The 18,499-nt window shown below is 42.7% G+C and overlaps 2 protein-coding genes across 7 annotated transcripts in view; one reads left to right on the forward strand and one right to left on the reverse strand.

The window, feature by feature from the left end:
• fam222ba (family with sequence similarity 222 member Ba) overlaps positions 1-9,886 on the forward strand; it is a 30,572-nt gene extending 20,686 nt beyond the window's left edge. For all 3 annotated transcript variants that reach the window (XM_010792615.1, XM_010792616.1, XM_010792617.1), the window contains exon 3: positions 6,238-9,886. In XM_010792615.1, coding sequence (XP_010790917.1) covers positions 6,238-7,970 — 1,733 coding nt within the window. In that variant the 3' untranslated portion in view covers positions 7,971-9,886. The remainder of the gene's footprint in view (positions 1-6,237) is intronic.
• A 1,011-nt stretch (positions 9,887-10,897) lies between these two features.
• The window catches only part of trpv1 (transient receptor potential cation channel, subfamily V, member 1), a 12,648-nt gene continuing 5,046 nt past the window's right edge, over positions 10,898-18,499 (reverse strand). For all 4 annotated transcript variants that reach the window (XM_010792623.1, XM_010792621.1, XM_010792620.1 and 1 more), the window contains exons 6-16: positions 16,450-16,748; positions 15,644-15,820; positions 15,419-15,574; positions 15,248-15,343; positions 15,094-15,164; positions 14,332-14,497; positions 14,181-14,247; positions 12,959-13,290; positions 12,755-12,876; positions 11,144-11,256; positions 10,898-11,051 (exon numbers count right to left, since the gene is read on the reverse strand). In XM_010792623.1, coding sequence (XP_010790925.1) covers positions 10,960-11,051; positions 11,144-11,256; positions 12,755-12,876; positions 12,959-13,290; positions 14,181-14,247; positions 14,332-14,497; positions 15,094-15,164; positions 15,248-15,343; positions 15,419-15,574; positions 15,644-15,820; positions 16,450-16,748 — 1,691 coding nt within the window. In that variant the 3' untranslated portion in view covers positions 10,898-10,959. The remainder of the gene's footprint in view (positions 11,052-11,143; positions 11,257-12,754; positions 12,877-12,958; positions 13,291-14,180; positions 14,248-14,331; positions 14,498-15,093; positions 15,165-15,247; positions 15,344-15,418; positions 15,575-15,643; positions 15,821-16,449; positions 16,749-18,499) is intronic.

The raw sequence follows: 18,499 nt of genomic DNA on the forward strand, positions 1-18,499 counted from the left end.
CCCACACAAAAATACCAAGCTGTTACCATCCCTCTACCCGCCCTACGTCAGATGGCCATGCCAACCCTGGCCTGGTTCTCTGGTGTTAGAACCATAAAGATAAAATGAAATTGTTTGGGCTCCAGGACCATGGATCTGTCGTCAAGAGACATTTAAGATGAACTGGTGAACTGGGCCATTAATTTGCCGATGATTTGGCCCTCTCCCTCCCTCATGACCCTCTCCCTCCCTCATGGCCCTCTCCCTCCCTCATTGCCCTCTCCCTCCCTCATCGCCCCCGAAGATCTGTCTGCCACAAGACTTCCTTCCCGTCTGTGTGCCACACTATCGCCACAGTCATGTGTTAGATTCCACCATCTCGGGTACTTTTCACTATCAGGAAGAGTCAGTCACTGTCAGACTGGCAGACAGATTGCGGCTGAGTGCTTTTGCCCTGATGATCTTGTAATGAGAGTGAATTTAAGAAGCAATCTGCTGCCCCGGTTTTAATGGCAGACTAGTCAGAGCTGGCCCAGTTAATTCAATGTGCTTGAATTTCACAACTTGGGAATCAAATTGGACTCTTGACAGTTTGAGTGGAAGCTACTAACTGGACTGGAGGAGATTATAGTATGTCAAAACTGATGAGTATACATGGTAACAATTAGTGTTGTATAGTTGTTCCTTGTCACTGTTTTAAAAGTGTTATTATCATTTCTTTAGCCAATCCAAACTTTGTTGCTAGTTTCTTTAAGGGAAAAATAATTTTGTTAATTGGTTCTTTCTTGGACAACGATACACCATTCCACAAAGTTACATTCAAATCATGTTAGTCGTTTTTCTGTAATACTGATGACAAACAGACAAAGAAACCCTCAAACAAAGACACAATGAGCATGTGTGGTCTCGATGATTGCACCGAATACTGTGATTACTCTCATACACTGAGCTTTTTACATATAAACCAAAAAGATCAATCTCTTCCCAGACATTGAATATAGCCCATCCAGTTTTTCATTCCATCAGAAAAATGTCACCTTCTCTTCCTGCCTGTTTATCTCCGAGTGCAAACTCAGCTCCAACTTGACCCATTTCTTGCAGCACTTTTTTCTCTGTAAAATGCTCCAGCTCATCAAGACTGTAATTTCAGAATCACAGTAATCAGCCAGCCCCCAGGAGATCAGCAAGTGTGAGGGAGTCTGCTAAGTGCCAGCGTCTGTTGCCTCACTCAGGCAGACTTGTGACATAGTGCAGCCATCAGATACACAGTTCCTCCGCTCTCCCTTTATGTGACACGCCAAGACACATGAGAGCACGACACATGAGAGCAAGAGGCGCAACTGGAGTTCAATTTGTTTTTCTCCCCAACGCTGTAATCCATTTTGATGACAGAGCGTTCAGTCCTGGAAGTGTAATTTCAATCTATTTTACTCGCCTCCTCGTCATTCTCTTGTAATGCTTTCCCTTTTCATCCGCTCTTCAAAGTATCATTAACAGACGCGGTGTTACATCAAAAGCTGTGGAACTGTTTTTCATTTTAGACTGAGTCTTAGTCACAGTGAACAAAAAGGATTCTTGACACTCATGTTATGTCTCTTGCTGCCAACTATCCATCCCCCGTAGACCCCCTTCTGGATTTTCACAGTTTGTGACGTTTTTTATGTTTTTGAGATGCCTTTAAGCCGCCACACACACAACCGAAACTAGGCCTCAACCCTGGAATAGCACTCTGCTATCTCCCTCCTGGCTGTCTGCAGGACTCCGTGTCTCTGCTGAGCTCCATAGTTAACCCAGCATGGAGGATAATTTGACAGCTTAACTCCATGAGAGGTGTGCTTGGCTGCTTTTAGATGAAATTCATGGACTAGTTGTCACTTGAAATCTTTATTCAATACTCTGACAGACTTCCACGGAAAGAAAAGGCATGGATGGAGAGTTTACATAATTAACTCTAATTTGTGTTCCCGTCTATCTAACCTTGAGCACAATCCTTGCAGCAACACTCTAATGCAGTGTTTTATTTTACATTCTGCCCTTTACACCTCCCCTTCCCTCTGATTCCAAATGATCCATGCCTGCCTCCTCTCCCCAGGTGGATCTTTGCAGAGTCATTTAAAGTTACGAGCTTGCAGGTTGCCGTCAGAGGCGAGGCCAGAGCAGCTGCTCTATTTATCATCAGGGATCAACTGTTAACAGACGATGGCTGTGAAATGTTAAGGCTGTCCGAGGAGTAGATTAGCTTTGCAAAGAGACAGTGGGTCACAAAGAAAACGGCTCATTCTCCAGGCAAGATGATTCAAGTACCACAAAGTGGCCCTTGGTTTTCAGTTCTGCTTACAGGCAGAACAAACAGTGAGTACAGCTGGGCCACTTCAAAACTCATCCTTACTGAGATCAAAAGCAACCGTCTTTTCTTCCTCTCCCTCCCTATAATATTCTTCATTTTTCAAAAGGTCTTGTGGTTTTGATCTATCAGCATGGGAGGCTCTACTCAAACGTCTTTAAAAAATGTTTGGAGGTGGCCTCATGTGGGATATTCACATATCTAATTTGATGCCGAAGCTTCAGACCTAATTTCCTGCTCTTGTGTGAAAATTGCAATTTGCAGCAGCATGAGCCCATGCCCCCTGCTGCTTAAACCTTGTTCAATAAAAACAGTAGTTTGAATAAAAGAATCCCTAATTAGTGCCTGCTGACTGTGCACTTGTGTTCCAACTAGCTAGCTAGCAGCGGGGTAATTAACGCAGGGCCAGACTGGCCTCTGTCCCCTGTTTCCCTCCTCGGGAACGTGCTTAGTTGGAGATCTGAGAGATGATATGCTCGCAGCCACCAGCAGCCGCCTACAAACTTCACTCACATCCTCATTAACCCTCCCTCGGTACATTAAGCTGCTCCTCTAATCCAGGTTTCAGGTTAAGGTTGAAATACTAATAAGCTACATTTGCTTACAAGAACACATAATCAACAGCTGCCAGAACCCTGAGACAGTTGTTAACAGCAAGAGGTCGATTTTATCCACTGTTTGGGAAAAGTCTAAACAGCAATTCACTGATTTCACTACACATTTTATAGCCGTTCTGTTCAAGCCTTCATTCTGATTTGCTTTTTTTTGTATCTCAAAATGCCTGCCTAAGCTTTGTTAACAATGTGTAATCCCTTTTCCAATTTAATGGATTGGTCAGTTTCCAGACATTGACATTGCTTTCTTTGCTACTTGCCTGAGTCTTACAACTTAAGTATAAAACTCATTACACAAGTGCCAGAGGCAAAGAAATAACTCTGTACACAGTTACAGGCTCACTGGAGATGTTCTTGCTATATTTCTCAATCTAAAATAAAGCGAAGGCTATGTATTCAATATTATTAATTCTCTTTACTACCATATATAAAGATATACACATTCATTTAGGTATTATATAAAATCATTTCATTTCGTTATGAAGAATGTTCACTGTTGAATAGTTCAAAGCCTTGAAGCTTGTGCACGGTTTGCACATAAAGATAAGGTTACACTTATATTGTTAGTATTGTACACTTTGTTTCATTAGATTTAATCGGTGTTAGGGTAATTTTGACTTGTGTCATTTAAACATTTCCATTAACTCAATGTCCAAGAGTCTAAAAATAAAATGTTGAGAAAAAAACGCATTTTCAAAGTAGTCAAAAAATAGCTTGCTCTTCCTCTTGCTGCAAAAAAAAATTGAGGCACTCTGGCATTTAACAGTACCTAAATTACATAACACAATAACAAATGACAGCACATTATGAAAAAAAGGATATTTGGTACAGCATTAGACTTAAGTTACAGTCTAGCACACAGTAGATTAGAAACCAAACGTTGATGTCTCTGTTGAAGCTCTTTGAGTGAGACTGTTTTCTTCTACCTTCACCTTTCCTTGCTGTAAATACCTTTTTATCCAACTTGACTTCTCATCTCGGAACACAGAGCGGTTTCCTGAAATATGATGTTACATTTTTAGTTCCTGTGTTCCACAATCCTGGTTTTCATCCAAAGCAGTCTTATCCCCATGAAGTGAACAAATATGTTTAATTCATTGCAACAGCTGATGGTACTCTCTTCCCACCTACTTACAACCCTGTCTTAAGCTACATAGACATGAGGTTTTGACAACAGTTGCAGAGGAGGCTGTGACAGAATCTCTCAGGCTCTAGATATACTCTGGATACTGATAGCAAACTATGGAGGACAGAAGCTGCCAAAATAAATGAATATGCCTAAATGTATCAAAAATATTTAAATAAGGAAGCATAGGTATGAACCTAGCTTTGTGGATCTATGCACTCTGATGCTGATCAACCAATAGATGGATCCAATGATAGACTTTTAATCAAAGCCCCTCTCATTTGCATAGCAATGACTAAGAAATGTTAAGTGTAATACAAAGAGAAAGAATATACATAATTTAATAAAGAAATGCATACAACGCTATACAAAATGTAAGATGGTTTTTTTAAATAAAGAACATGCAAATAAATATATAGAAAATATAAGGCAAATTGTAAATGAATAACGAAGCGAATAAAAACAGAGCAATTTGTCACATTATATATTGTAAGGCATATTCATTTATTTAACAGGTCTTTTTTTTGTTGCAGCTTTTGTCCTCCATAGAAATAGGTACATTTTGTATGCATAAAATAAATTATGTATAATACTGTGTGCCTTTGTATTTATTCAGTCTGCTTCTATGTTACTGTACAACCCATCATTTCCAAAAAGGCCATTAATCACTACCTGTGTTTGACAGCTGAAGTCCATCCTCAGCATGTCTGTGAGCCTGTGTTCATTTATCTGCCTTTGCTTACCGTGGCATTTATTCAGTGGCAGACATTAGGCCGCGGTGATGGCGGGTGTCGAGCTCCAGCTCCTTGGCCCAGACCCCTGCATTAATGAGGCCGCCATCAGCAGGCTGAGCAATCGGTCACAGCGGCCCCCTGTGTGCCGCCCCATCCCGGCCCCCGCACATCGCCGCCCATTGTTTCCTGTTCACAAATAAAGCAGCAATTAATTAGCCGCTTGGCACAAACTCGTGGTGCAGCCGTGTCAGAGCTCGCAGTTCAGCTCCATGCCTCATCCCTCGACTCCAGCCTGCCTGCTGTGAGACTGAGCGTAACGGGCACCGCCGCATGAAACCACAGAGCTCTGCCAGCAATTCAGACATTTCAAATTACAGCTCACTCGACAACAGAGAGAAGCAGTCTGCATGCTGTAATGGTGACATCTTTTTTAAACTGAAGTCCCCTGCTCATAAATAATGAAAGTAGCTCAGTAACCAGTCAGATCCTTCTCACAGATCAGCTCCACTTGTGTCCATCAGTCTGAGAGCTGTGGTGTAAGTAGGTCAGACTGGTACTGCTGAGGTGATGGGGACAGTGAGAGCCTGTCATTCTCTGAAACTGTTATCACTGACTTTTATTGTGTTGAGTGAAGAAAGTGTAAGTGAGCAGATCGGAAATTGCAATCACGCCCGTTAGACACCGACGCCGACACGATCAGCCACACCTGCATGATCCTGTCGCACATTTTCAAATGGGCCCATATATGAAACTAACACATGCACAAACACATAACCGTGTTCACAGTGTCACATTGGCATTGTTAAATTTAGCCATGGTGCTTAGCAGGTGTAACAAATGTCTACGAGCGGAGGCCTGGGAGGTGTTCCTGCAGATCAGAGACGCTGCTGCTGTGTCTGATTACTTGTCTGCTGTCATGGAGCTCTGCTCTTTGCGTCAATCTTGTTCTCTTCCCCTCTCCCTGCAGCATCCACGGGGGACCATCACTGCCTTCACTCATTCTTTGTTTAGTTTGTGATTCAGTAGCAAGCAGCGTAGACCCCCACCCCAACCTCAGACGCACACTTATTGTTCGCCCCGGATGCTGCGTCAATTAAGGCCACTAAAAGCTCCTGACCTCAGAGTCACAGACGCCACCACAAAATTGGATTTTAGACTGGCTATGTGTCGGCCACAATAATTCAGCTGAGAATGAGATTGGAAATATCTCTTTGTCCTCGGGAGATGTGATGGTCTTTGGTAGAATAACAGTGAGGTATGGAATATAAGAGCGCTGTCTAAATCAGGTTCCTCTGGGCTGCTCAGATTACAGCTGCTGTGCTCTTTTGTGCCATATCCACCTAGATTAAGTTGTCTTTCTCATTGTGCTTTTCTCTCTCTTTTTTTTCCTCCCTATTCTGTCTCTGTCTTCCCCTCTGACCCATTCTGTCCTCACCCCAGGGGACACCACACAAAGGATGCGATCGGCTCCGTTTCCAACCCCTGCAGAATTGGATGCATTTGCTAAGAAGGTTGCCAACAACCCCCTCACCATCAAGATCTTCCCCAACAGCGTGAAGGTCCCCCAGCGGAACCACGTGCGGCGTACAGTCAACGGGCTGGACACGTCGGGCCAGCGCTACAGCCCCTACACCTCCTCTCAGGCCAAGGCCGGCCTCCTTGCCGTCATCAAGGGGCCCACGGTCAAAGGCATCCTCAAAGATTTTGACGGCAGCAGGACTCGCTTGCACACTGAAGTCGTCATGAACCCCCACACCGGACCCTACCAAGTGGCTTCGACCAGCACTTTAAACCACCACCCGGCTCTACCGAACCTCACCCGACTCCAGCAGAGCTTACCCCTTCAACAGGACCCACCTCAGACTCTACAGATGCCCATCCCTCCGCAGCAGGGTCACAACCAGAGCCTCAGACACCCTCCCCCCATGGCCCAGCACCCTCAGGGCCCACCCAGACTCCAAACTCTGTCTCAACACCCGGCCCTCGGCCACCCACAGGGGCCCCCTGGCGTCATGCTTCAGCAGCAGCAGCACCTCCAGCAGCAGCCGGCCCCCGGCCTGCATGGAGGCAGACAGCTGCCAGATGGCAACGCACCGCCTAATGTTACCGTCTCTACCTCAACCATTCCACTCTCCATGACCGCCGGGCTGCACCAGGGCCACCAGGCCGATCTGAGCCACATCGTTCATCAGATCAACCAGTTCTGCCAAGCTCGGGCCCAGGGCGTGGGGGTCACCTCCATGTGCGAGGGTCAGATCGCCAACCCCAGCCCCATCAATCGCAACCTGCTCATTAGCGCCTGCTCCAGGGTGTCCATGCACAGCAACCCCGCCACCCCTGGTTTTCCCCAACATAACTGCATTATCTGTCCTCAAGAGAAAGCCACAGGGCCAATGGGAGCCCACCCCCAACACAGCATGGCTGTTATGAACCACTTGCCTTCCAACCACAATGATCTCCAGCAGCAGCAGCAGCAGCAGCAGCAGCAGCAGCAGCAGCAGCACCACCACCTGCAGCATCTGCATCAACAACAGAGTCAGCAGCAGCTCCAACACAACGCGCAGCTGCAGCAGAAGATGCTCTCTTGGAATCAGCACCAGTTGGCTCACATTCCCCACATGCAGAACGGTGGAAGCCACCTCTGCAAGCAGCCTTCCAGGGACCCCGCCCTCCATTTTAAGGGCATGGGCTACCCAGGAGAGGTGTGTGTGGGCCAGCCTTACACTCTGAAACCTCCCATAGAGAGGCCAACGCCCTCTCCACCCGTCAATAACAACGGAATGCCCGGTCACATGGCCCACTACACTAACGGCCACTACTTCCAGTCCCACGTTTGGAACAGCAGCATCCTACCTACACCCAACAGTGACAGCTCCGGGTCTCAGGACATAGCCATGCCATTCCACGGTGCGGGCCCTGGGGGCTGCACCACGCTAGACTGTGGGCCCCCTGGGGCTCCCCATTACATGCTAGGAACGAGCTCCTCCTCTTCCTCCGCTCAGTGTAATCTGATGCAAACAGCAGATTACTTGGGTGGGGACTTCCAGTCGCCCTACTTCCGCGATCAGAATCTAGGGCTGATGGGCAAGATGCACAGGCCTCCTCTGAGCAGGGCAGGTCCAGAGGTCGGGGACGGCAGAACCGCTCTCATCCAGCACCCAGGGTACAGATAAGCTATGGCCTTATCTACACTACAGTTATCAAACCCCCTTTGTTAAGTCTTAAGAAAGGAAACACATTAATACATTGATAACTTAAACCGCTTAAAGAGGGTAAATTAATACAGGTTTTTTCCCCGTTTTCTTTTATAGATCTTGCAAGTGATCAATTGCTACTTTTATTTTTGTTAATGAGTGCTTTTACCTGGCACTTTAGGGAACTTTTTCATGTGTATACTGTGTGTGTCATTCCCTCCTTCCTCTATTTTACTATCTGTGTGCCTGGGTCTAAACAAACCCTGCGTTATTTCTATTTCAGACCTTTCAGTTATGTTTTCTTATGCATGTAAGAAAAGAAGAAACAGATGGATCCCTGGGACGTCTAATAATGGATGTTTTTTTGAACAGGGTTATGTCAGGAATTTTTTGGCTCAGACTAGTTTCACTACCTTTTGATTTGGTGTTAACGCTCCGATCTCATCAGAATTTAAAGATTAAACGCAATCATTTGAGGGCAGAAGAGAGTAATAATCAGTGCAACACCACCACACACGAATAAAAGCTCATGCACATGTCCACATTGTTTTATTTTGCTTTTAACTGTAATTATTTATTTGTATAGTAGGACTATTGAAGATCTATTCCTCTCTGTCAGTTAAGGAAGCATGTAATCAGGTTGTTTGTACATAGTCAAGCTCCAGCTGGGAGCAGATGCGTTGAATAGGCATTGCTCTGTCCTGCTGAAAATGCTGCAATGAATTCAGGTGTTTCAAAACTAAAAACTTTTTGTCAATGCCAGGAAGGTTTGGCAACGAGATTGTGAAATGTTAAGTGCAGAAAAAAGTAATGAAAGACTAACCTTAAAATGGCCAAAGTCATGTTAACAAGGACACAATGTTATGAAGATGTGCCATTTATGTGTTTGTTTCCTTTTTGTAACCATGAAAAATGTATTACTTGAATGTTGAGATTATTAGTTTTGCAGTTATTGAAGGTTGGTAGGTTGGTTGGTTACGAGGACAAAACTCTGGAGTAGAATGAATACAAGTGTTACTAATGTTGTTTAGAAACGAGCCTCGTCAGAGTTTTGATCCTGAAAGTGGGAACTTGAGTGATTTAAGTTATGTGTGGTTGCTACTGATTCTGATGTGAAGTCTGCTCGAAATGAGATCAAATTGATCACTTGCAAGATCACTTGGAGGAAAACAAAAAGGACTTTTAAGTTTAAAGTGAAACAGCAAATGCATTGTTTATTTTATTGTACACTGGCTTACCTACTAGACTACTGTAACTCTAAAGTTTAACGATTGTGTGTGAATGTCGCCTGCTGATGAGTTAAGGGTGAGTGTGTAAGAGTGTGTGTGCATAAACACAATGACGCCCATGTTTTGTTCACCTAACTCCCTAACAGCCCTTAAAAAGCCTTAAGTGTTTGGTCCTTGGACTTCCCTTGAAAATGAGCATGGTTTTAATGAAAAACCCCAAATAATAAGGAGAAAGAAGATGCTAAGGATACACAGAAACAGCAATTTATTGGTTTCTTTCTTTCTGGTCTTTTTATTTGATTGAAGTTTTGTTGACTCGACAGAGAAATTCCTTTAGAGATTCTTTATTATGGAGAGCAAGAAAAGGAGTAATATTTTGTAATGATATATTTTAGCAATGTGTAGTTACTGAGCTGTAACCATTTTTTTCCAAGTTTCCAAGCTTCCGTTTGCAGTTGTGACTATTTATAATACTTGATTTGCTTGTTATTTAAATTTAATTTTCTTCTTTTGTTTCTTGTACTATTGCTGTGAAATGGAAGAAGGTCCACAAGCCTTTCTTTTGTGTCATTCTGTAAGACAGATGAGAGGCAAGAGAGTGAGAGTTGTGCTACTCTTTTTGTAATATTGTAATAATAAAATAAAGTTCTAATTTATGCTTTGAAATGAGTCTGAAATTTGGTTTGGATCATCTGCAACACTCACACTGAACACGGTTGTGCATTTCTTCTCATTCTCCCTTCATTCTTCGTGAGCTAATTGCAAAAAAGGAATATTTCCCCCACAAATGATCATATTTATATTTATTACCCTGTGCCTCCTTCAGTGTATGAAGAAATAACGGAGAAGTAACAGAGGAGTGTGTTGACTAATGTAAGTAAATGGGGGTCCGAAACAACTGCAAAACTAACTAAAAACATTCATTTACAAACTCTCACACAACTCATACATTATAATGCATTTTTCTTCAAGTTGTATGCTTACTTTAGCTCGAAACAAACGCAGTTTAAAACAATTTGGACAGGTTATGGTTTCTTAGTCGTCTCATATAGGTTTCTTACAGATGTGTGCCAACTGAAAAGGCCGCCTAAACCACCTTTCATTTGTAACTGAGGCCGCTAGTGCCAAAGATGACAACTGTTGCACCAATTGCTCTGCTTTCATGCCATTTTACCCGAGCCTGCCTCTGCCAAATAGAAACAGGAAGTAGAGTAGACTAGGCACGCTGTGAAATCCACAGGACTATCTGGCTGCAGTAGATTTAGCTTGTCTAGCTGTGATGAAAATGGGACTTGTATAAAGGGCACACTGCAGGGCACACACACACACACACACACACACACAGATCAGCACCTTCCGTAATCAGTATTACTCCATGAAGGATTGGGAGCTGTGTCACAGGCAGGTTCTGGCCTTTGTGCTGAGAGGATGTGCATCCTGCTCAGGTGGTGGTGGAAACAGCGCGTGCAGAAGCCTTTGGATTAAATGTACTGCAAATGTATGATTTGGCAATTAGGCATCTTTGATAATTTGTCAGTCAGGTGAACACATAGCCTATCTACAATATCTCGATCTCAGTGAAATAATGCCTCCAAGGCTACATTTAATATCAGGCTGACAGGGGAGTATCAGTCAGTCAGAGAGGCAATTCACACATTTGACAGTTACATTTCTTTGCTGTCTTTAAATGTAAATGCCTTGATGTCCGGGCAGCCAGTGTGAAGCTCTCTGGTGTGTCTTTAGACCGATGGGGGGTTCAGAAGATTCATCTCTGAGGACTGATATGCCTGCTGCCGACTGCCCTCTGTGAAAAAGCCTCTCCAGCTCCTCCCTGTGGATAAAGAAGGATATGTTCATACATGACTTTCCTGTCACAGAGAAATATTTAAAAAAAAAACATTTACTGCGTTCATGTTTCTGCACCTCTGTTGGGCGGGGTGTGCGCTGCAGGCTGCTGGGCGCGATCCCAGCACCCCGGATCCTCATTGATTTTGCCCAGGTTGCTGTTCCATTTGTTCCAGTTGACTTCCTCCACTCTGAGGCGACAAGAGGACACGTGCTCCAATTACTGTATGCTGTGCGATGCATCAATCAGCTGTCAAAGAAGGCAAATTAGTGAAGGGCCCAGTGTGCTGCGCATCAATCGATGGTGCTCACATAGCTGCATCTTTTGTTGAATCTTCCAGCCTACAGCTTTTGTATCTTCTTTATTATCATAGCTTGCTACACCTTGTGTTCTATCACTGTTTAAAGGATCCGCTTGAGGATGCAGAACAGTTGTGGTATAGAGAACCTCCTGAATGTAAACATTTGAGGTTTGACTTTGTAATATAATAGTCTCAAAACAAAGTCGAACAGCTGACCGTTATAGCAAAACATGTCTGAAAACTTCTATCTTAAACCTCTCAAAGTATCCTTCATGTCAACTTGAAACCTGCCTATACAAACCTCTAAGACTCACCTTATGCATACATCTGCAGATCTAGTGTCTAATTCAGCACAACTGGACACAGTAGGGGACCACTACTGATCAGTAGACATATAGTATAGCCGATCAAATCTGCTTGTCACTTTTAACTACTGGGAATGTATACAACATTGAGAAACCAAGCCAGCATCTCTTTCTTCAGCCCTGGCTTACTGTGCTTAGGAGCCCTGTGCACTGAGCCTGTTTCCTGTTGACAGTTTCATAGGTTCGCTTCACTATATTTTGCCCACAGACCCAGAAACCAACTAGTACCTCTTTTGTTTGAATGTTAGCATTTAGCGTGTTAGCCTGATAACAAGGACAATGATAACTTCCAGAGTTTTAGCAGTTGTATGTGTTCTCCATCTTAGCTTAGCATGTTAGCATGCAGTGAAGAGAATTACATTAGTTTAGTAGATATTAGGATATAAACCAAAGTATTTGGGCAAAATATTTTCATTTTTAGCAGTGCTGGATGAAAAGTTTATGATTCTGTTATCACAATTCATCCTGAGGGGAAGATTAATACCCAAACCAAATGCGGTAATACATCAAACGATTCAGATATTTCCATTTAGACTCAAGTGATCTCTATAAAAAATATCTGCATAATGCATCATTTCTATTAAACAATATTTTGGAAGAATTCTGGTTTGTGTTTGAAATCGGAGTTGTAATGACCAATCGTTTTCAACAGGCTTTGGTTGAATGCGGGTCAACAGTCAGAGTGGAGAGCAGAAGGGGCAGAATGCATTGGGCTGAAATGCATTCTGGGGACCCAACAGCTTTCTACTGATGTATTTATTTTTTTATTAGCTTAAAGCTATCTTGTTACCTGGCTACTTGTGAAAAATGCTAATCAGAAGAATTGGCAAAGAAGTCGGGGCCCAGATATCAGCTAGCTATACCTGTATTTTAGTTGTGCATATTACCAAATGTGATGGGGCAAGGACATTAATTATGGAAGTCTGTGTGTGTAATTTCATCCAAGATTCAGATGCAGCTTTTGATGGAGCCTCTTGATATCAGTAACAGATTGTACTGTCGCTGAACCGAGATTAACCAACCTGAAACACCGGCGACGGTCGTCTCCAAGAGTAGTCCTGAGGTTCTTCTCCACCCCACAGCGAAACCTCTTCCTCAGACAGCTAGACAGCCTTTTCTCCATGTCCAGGATGGTGATGGCCCTCTAAAAAAACAGTGAAATCACTTAATCAAACCCTAGCTGCTTGGAACAGACACTTCATCAGCCTCACTCCTGCACGCCTCACCTGTAGCTTCCAGATGCTGGTGCTCTCCTTGGTGGTCTTCTCCACGGTGCAGTTCATGAGGGCGATGAGCATGTTGAGCAACAGGATGTAGGTGAGTATGATGTACCCGATAAGGAGCACATAGAAGACCTCACTGCTCTTGTGGTCCTGGATGAATTCCATGTCCCCCATGCCGATTGTGAACTTGAAGAGCTGCAGGATGGTGAAGGTGATGCTCCTGTAGGAGGGCTTTACACAATCCTCAGGAGCAACTGTAATATACAAACGCCCCTTTCCCGGCGTCTCAACCACAGTGGTGTTTCCCGCAGGCTCTATGAGCAGACTGACCACCGCTGTGATAGGACAGGGGAAACAGATTACAAATAGCACATCCTCCCATTATCGAATAGTGACAATAGCTATGCAAGCTTAGATAGCACTTTCTATGACGCCCAATGTCTATACTGCATTATAAATATGCTTTAGATGTGTAATAATGTGCTTATAGTAATTTATATGTACAGTTATAGGCCCTTAACTCACATTTTGGAAAAAGGATAATAATACTTAATGATAGTCACATTTTTTGCAAAATTCAAGTGTATTATAATATCTTAAAATACTGATAATCGATGTTTTAATGCATTGTAGTGTAATTATACATTACTCAAGTGGTCAATGGGTTCTTTAAGTGAATTCATTACATTCCTGAGGTTTATGCAGGGATAACAAATTACAAGCTGGGTATAACTCAGTAAGTGGTCATTGTTTTCTTTAAGGAAAAATGTAATTAAATAATGTATCGTCTATTATCACCTGTTCTATTTGAATACCCTATAAAAGTGATTTAAATGCCTTATAAAAAGATAATGTTTTAATACAACTATGGGCATTATAACATACTATGACACTCAAAACAACCAAATAAGTAACTGGTATTTATTGATACTTTACCATGTAAGTTGTTATAAAATACTTTATAATTTGTAATGATTATTGTTATAAAGCATTGTGAATATGTACGAGTAGTTAATGCTACACTTAAAGTCTCAAAAGCAGATTACAAACTATTATAAATAAGTTTATAATTCGTTATAGACATTGCCGTTAAAGAAAATGTTATTATCTCAAAATATTTATTTGTTTAGGAAAGTAATTTATCTCCTTCTACTTTTCAAATCAATAAAAAATAAATGAGTAAAATTAGTTTTATTTTCAGATCGAAAAGCATTTTGGGGAATACCTGCTGAAAATCCAAAGAGGAAGACAATGTAGACAAGGAGGAAGCGCATGATATCACAGAGGATCATCTACAAAAAGAAAAATGGGCAAAGTGATTTAAGGAGGGTTCACTGTGATGGTCACCGTGGTACTGAGCGTCCTGTGTGAACTACCTTCTGTATCATGATGCTGTAGATGCCCATGTGTCTGTCGCCCCTGGAGAAATAGAGGATGTTGACCCAGCTGAGAGCGAGACACACCACCATTACGCTGAGGTACTGCTCCATCCCCGACCAATACAGCCCGGCTGTGAACAGGAACAGGAAGCCCTGAAAAAAACTGTCAAGAGAAACCACTGTGATCCTGCAAAGCATTGTGGTTTTCAAATGTAACAATTAAAATACATTAACAGTCCAGTGCTGTCCAATACAACCCCGTTTTGTCATTAAGTTAAGAACATTTATAATCAAGGACATTCCAAGTTTGGGGTGGTTTACAATGTTTGAAAAACCTCTTTTATTGACAGTTTTTGTTTTGTTTATTGTGTTGTCTCCTTACTCATCTAGACTGTCCGTCAGTGGCCCCTCGTGAACAACAAGTGCTTCATTAGCATAAGACATTTTATGCAATTGTCAAAGCCAAAAATATACTTTTCAGACGTACGCAAAAACAGACCTTAATAGAAAGGTTTTGTGTCATGTTATCAGCAATGGGGGTTCATAATTGTGCACAGGACGGGACTAAAGCAATGGATGTACATTATAAAGGCAAGTATGTTAAATCTGGAGGGAGGTGTTCAAATATCAACAATCTTTCTCCAGAATCACTGACTCACTAAGTTAGAAATAGAGATAATCTGCGTGTATTCAAGGTTTTTTTAGTTTGATTTGAGTCAGTACTGTGGCAAAACATCCAACGTTTTAAGCATTACTTACAAAAGAATCTCATAATATCCGTCAATCAGCAACGTCTGCAGCTTCGGCCGTTTCCTATACATGTCCATGACCTAGGGATTTAGGTATGATTTTTTATGAAAAGATTGAAGACTGTGATGTGATTTTAATTAAAAGCACATAGTCACCTACTTACCCCTATGACAAAGAAATAGCAGTTTGCCAGCGCTGTCACTAGCTGGCCTGAAACGTACAGGTAACCCAGAGTGGTGTGTTCGAGGGTAAACGGCGGCTGTGGGGCAGAGCAGAAACCTCAGTTCAGATCGGCTACAAAGACCAGTCAAACCATGTGTAGCAGTCAGCTTACCAGCCCAAATTTCTTGTTGTAGGCCACAAGGGTGAAATTGATCAGGTACAGGATGTAGACCAGGAGGTTGAGGAAAAACATTCGACCAGCAAACTTCTTCCACTTCTCGTCCAGCAGATGGCTCAGAGGCTCCATCTGGAGCATCTCGTGGCGGTTCTGAAAGGAGTCACATGTTTGAGTACTGAACAACAACTGACAGACTGGGCTTATAATGCTGGGACTCACAGGAATGTCACTGCCGTACACAAGAATATCCAAGACTGAGTTCTCCTGGTACGAGTCCACCGAGGCCAGGTCGTACAAGGAGCTCTGGACGGGCCCGTAAACCCACTCTGTGAACTTACGGGACAGATGTTTGGCTTTGTTCTCTTGGAATTCACGTTTTAGGATGTGTGAAAAAATCTGCAGACAAATTAGAGTAAAGTCAGAGCCAATTTATTTCTGAGAATGTTCAATCACAATTATCTAGGTCGTACAATATGGAGACTGAAATTGTGACTCTTAATAAAACTCTAACCTAGCCTGCAAGAAAGAAGACTTCAATGTGCATCATCAATACATCCTTAAACAACTGAAATGTGTTAGCATTTTTGCACTTTGAGTTCCCTTGATTTGAAGTCAAGGTCGTTTTATTATTTGGTAAAATTCCTTAGATAAAGTGTGTAGTTAACAGGTTCTTCGACATTAAACATGTAAGTAAATATGGTGCACATGATGGTGGTGATATTAAATTCATTTGTTTATCCCCCAACATTAGCTTTTTATTTCTAGTGCTTCATAAATCATAAAAGAGTTTGTGAAGAAAACTTGTGAGTATTCTAAACCTCAATTTGCCACAGAGCTTATTATCTGATATAATCCAAAATTAAATGAAAACATTGGTAATCATTGGCTTTTGGTCTAGGGAACCCAGTCATCCCAGGGCCCGCCAAACTTTACTCCTTGGGTTGTTGGGGGAAGCTAGGAGTCTTGTCCCTGGGCCTCAGCTAGCTATGCTGCTATGTCTACAGTGACACTGAGGAAATGTTTACCCCAATCTTGCCAGTCTTGGCAGCCATTTTGAGAGGCGTCAGCCCATTGTTGTTCTCGATGTCCTCCAGCTTCGACTTGGGGTGAAGTTCGGCATTGGTCTTGAGGATGCGGTCATACATTTTGGTAACAAACTCTGTGTTATCGGCAGAGTTATCAGCCACCACCACCAGGGCGTGCAGCACAGTGTTTCCATGAGAGTCAGTTAGCTCAGCACTTGCGCGTTGGTACTCGCTCTTCATGAGGAAGTCCACTACGTCGGGCTGGTTGGTGCAGGCTGCCAGAGACAGAGGCAGCTCACCTGAGGACAACACACAAAGACACTCTGTTAAGTTACAGCTTTTTTCCCCTGCATGCTATAATTGATTAAATCTCAATGTATTCTTGTGTCTACATCAAATCAATCCAAGAACAGCCATGCAGAGCAGGGCTTTGAGACTAATGCCAGACAGTTCGAGTGAAACATATTTGCCAACGGATTAGGTTGCAACAAGGTTGCGAATTGTAAAAAAAACATCTTGTTACAAAGCCACTTTTGAAAGTTGTCTTTTTGGATTAAATGGTAAATTATATAGTACTTTATCAGGGCTGTACGACCCCTCAAAGCGCTTTACATAGCGCACTAGGAGTCATTAATCCATTCTCATTCATACAGAGCACTACCATTTGCTCTCGGGAAGCTAACATTATACACACCCTTGGAGCAACTCAGGATTAAGTATCTTGTCCAAGTACATCGACATGTTGACTGCACGGGCTGGGATCAAACCCATAACCTTCTGGTTGAAAGACGACCGCACTCCCTCGCAGCCACAGTCCCCCATTAATAAGTGTGTTTGTTAGCTACCCATGTGATGTAAGTTACAGTTACCTAACTATATTGAATTTACTGATGTAAATTAACTCCCTTAACTGTAGCTTAAATATGTAAGAAAAAAGTAGTTTGACCCATCCATCCACCCTGGCCTCCTTCATATTGGACTTTTTTTTTTACTTTTCTTAATAATGTTTGCCTCAAACTCACAAAGAACTTAAAATAACTTAACAGTTACTTAAAGGTCTCCTATTATGCTATTTTTAGGCATATATTATGGGTCTCAGATATATAAATATATATATATATGTATATATACATATATATATATCATGTCTATGATGCGTTTTGCTCGAAATACCAAACAGATCATGCATTTTAGACATTCCTCATATCCCTCTATGTCAGGCCTGTTAAAGAAACGCAGATTGTGGGTCAATATGTGTGGGTGAATCAAATCAAATACAGTTTTATTTATATTGCACACTTAAAAGCGATTTTTGGTTGAGCCAAAGTGCTGTAAATGTAATAAAAACACATTACTACAATCACAATAAAAGACAATAATTGACAACAGAAATATAAAAAGCAAAAACACAGGGAGTCAGGTGTCATACTCCGCTCTGACTAGAAGGCCAAAGAGAAGAAGTGAGTTTTAAGTGTCGATTTAAAAACCCCTAGGGCCTGGGCCGACCCCACATGGAGGGGCAGAGTGTTCCAGAGCCTAGGGCCAGCTCGGCCCTAGGCTCGGTGCCCTCGGGTTTTGAGCCTGGTCTTGGGCACTACCAGCAGCAGCTGGTCAGCCGACCTTAAGGCTCTGGCTGGGGTGTAGCGATGGAGGAATTAGGCTATATAGGCTGGAGCCAGCCCATTTAGGGCTTTAAAAACAAATAAAAGGAGTTTAAAATCAACTCGGAAACCCAATTGGAAGCCAGAATGAAATGAGGCCAGAATTGGGGTGATGTGGTCACGCTATTTGTGGCCAGTCAGAAGACGTGCAGCTGCTTTCTGCACTAGCTGCAGGCGTCTAATTGAGGCCTGGTCCATACCCACATACAGAGCGTTGCAATAGCCCAGTCTTGAGGTTACAAAGGCATTAATAATCCTTTCTAGATCTTTAAAAGATAAATACGACTTGGTTTTGACTGCGGTGCTGACCTGCTTGTCGAATTTAAAAGTGCTACTGAAGGTCACTCCAAGGTTCATGACAGAGGGGAGGATGTTTTCATTGAGAGATC

The sequence above is a fragment of the Notothenia coriiceps genome, unplaced genomic scaffold (genome assembly GCF_000735185.1).
Source record: "Notothenia coriiceps isolate Sejong01 unplaced genomic scaffold, NC01 NC01_scaffold00036513, whole genome shotgun sequence".
NCBI classification, from domain to species: domain Eukaryota; kingdom Metazoa; phylum Chordata; class Actinopteri; order Perciformes; family Nototheniidae; genus Notothenia; species Notothenia coriiceps.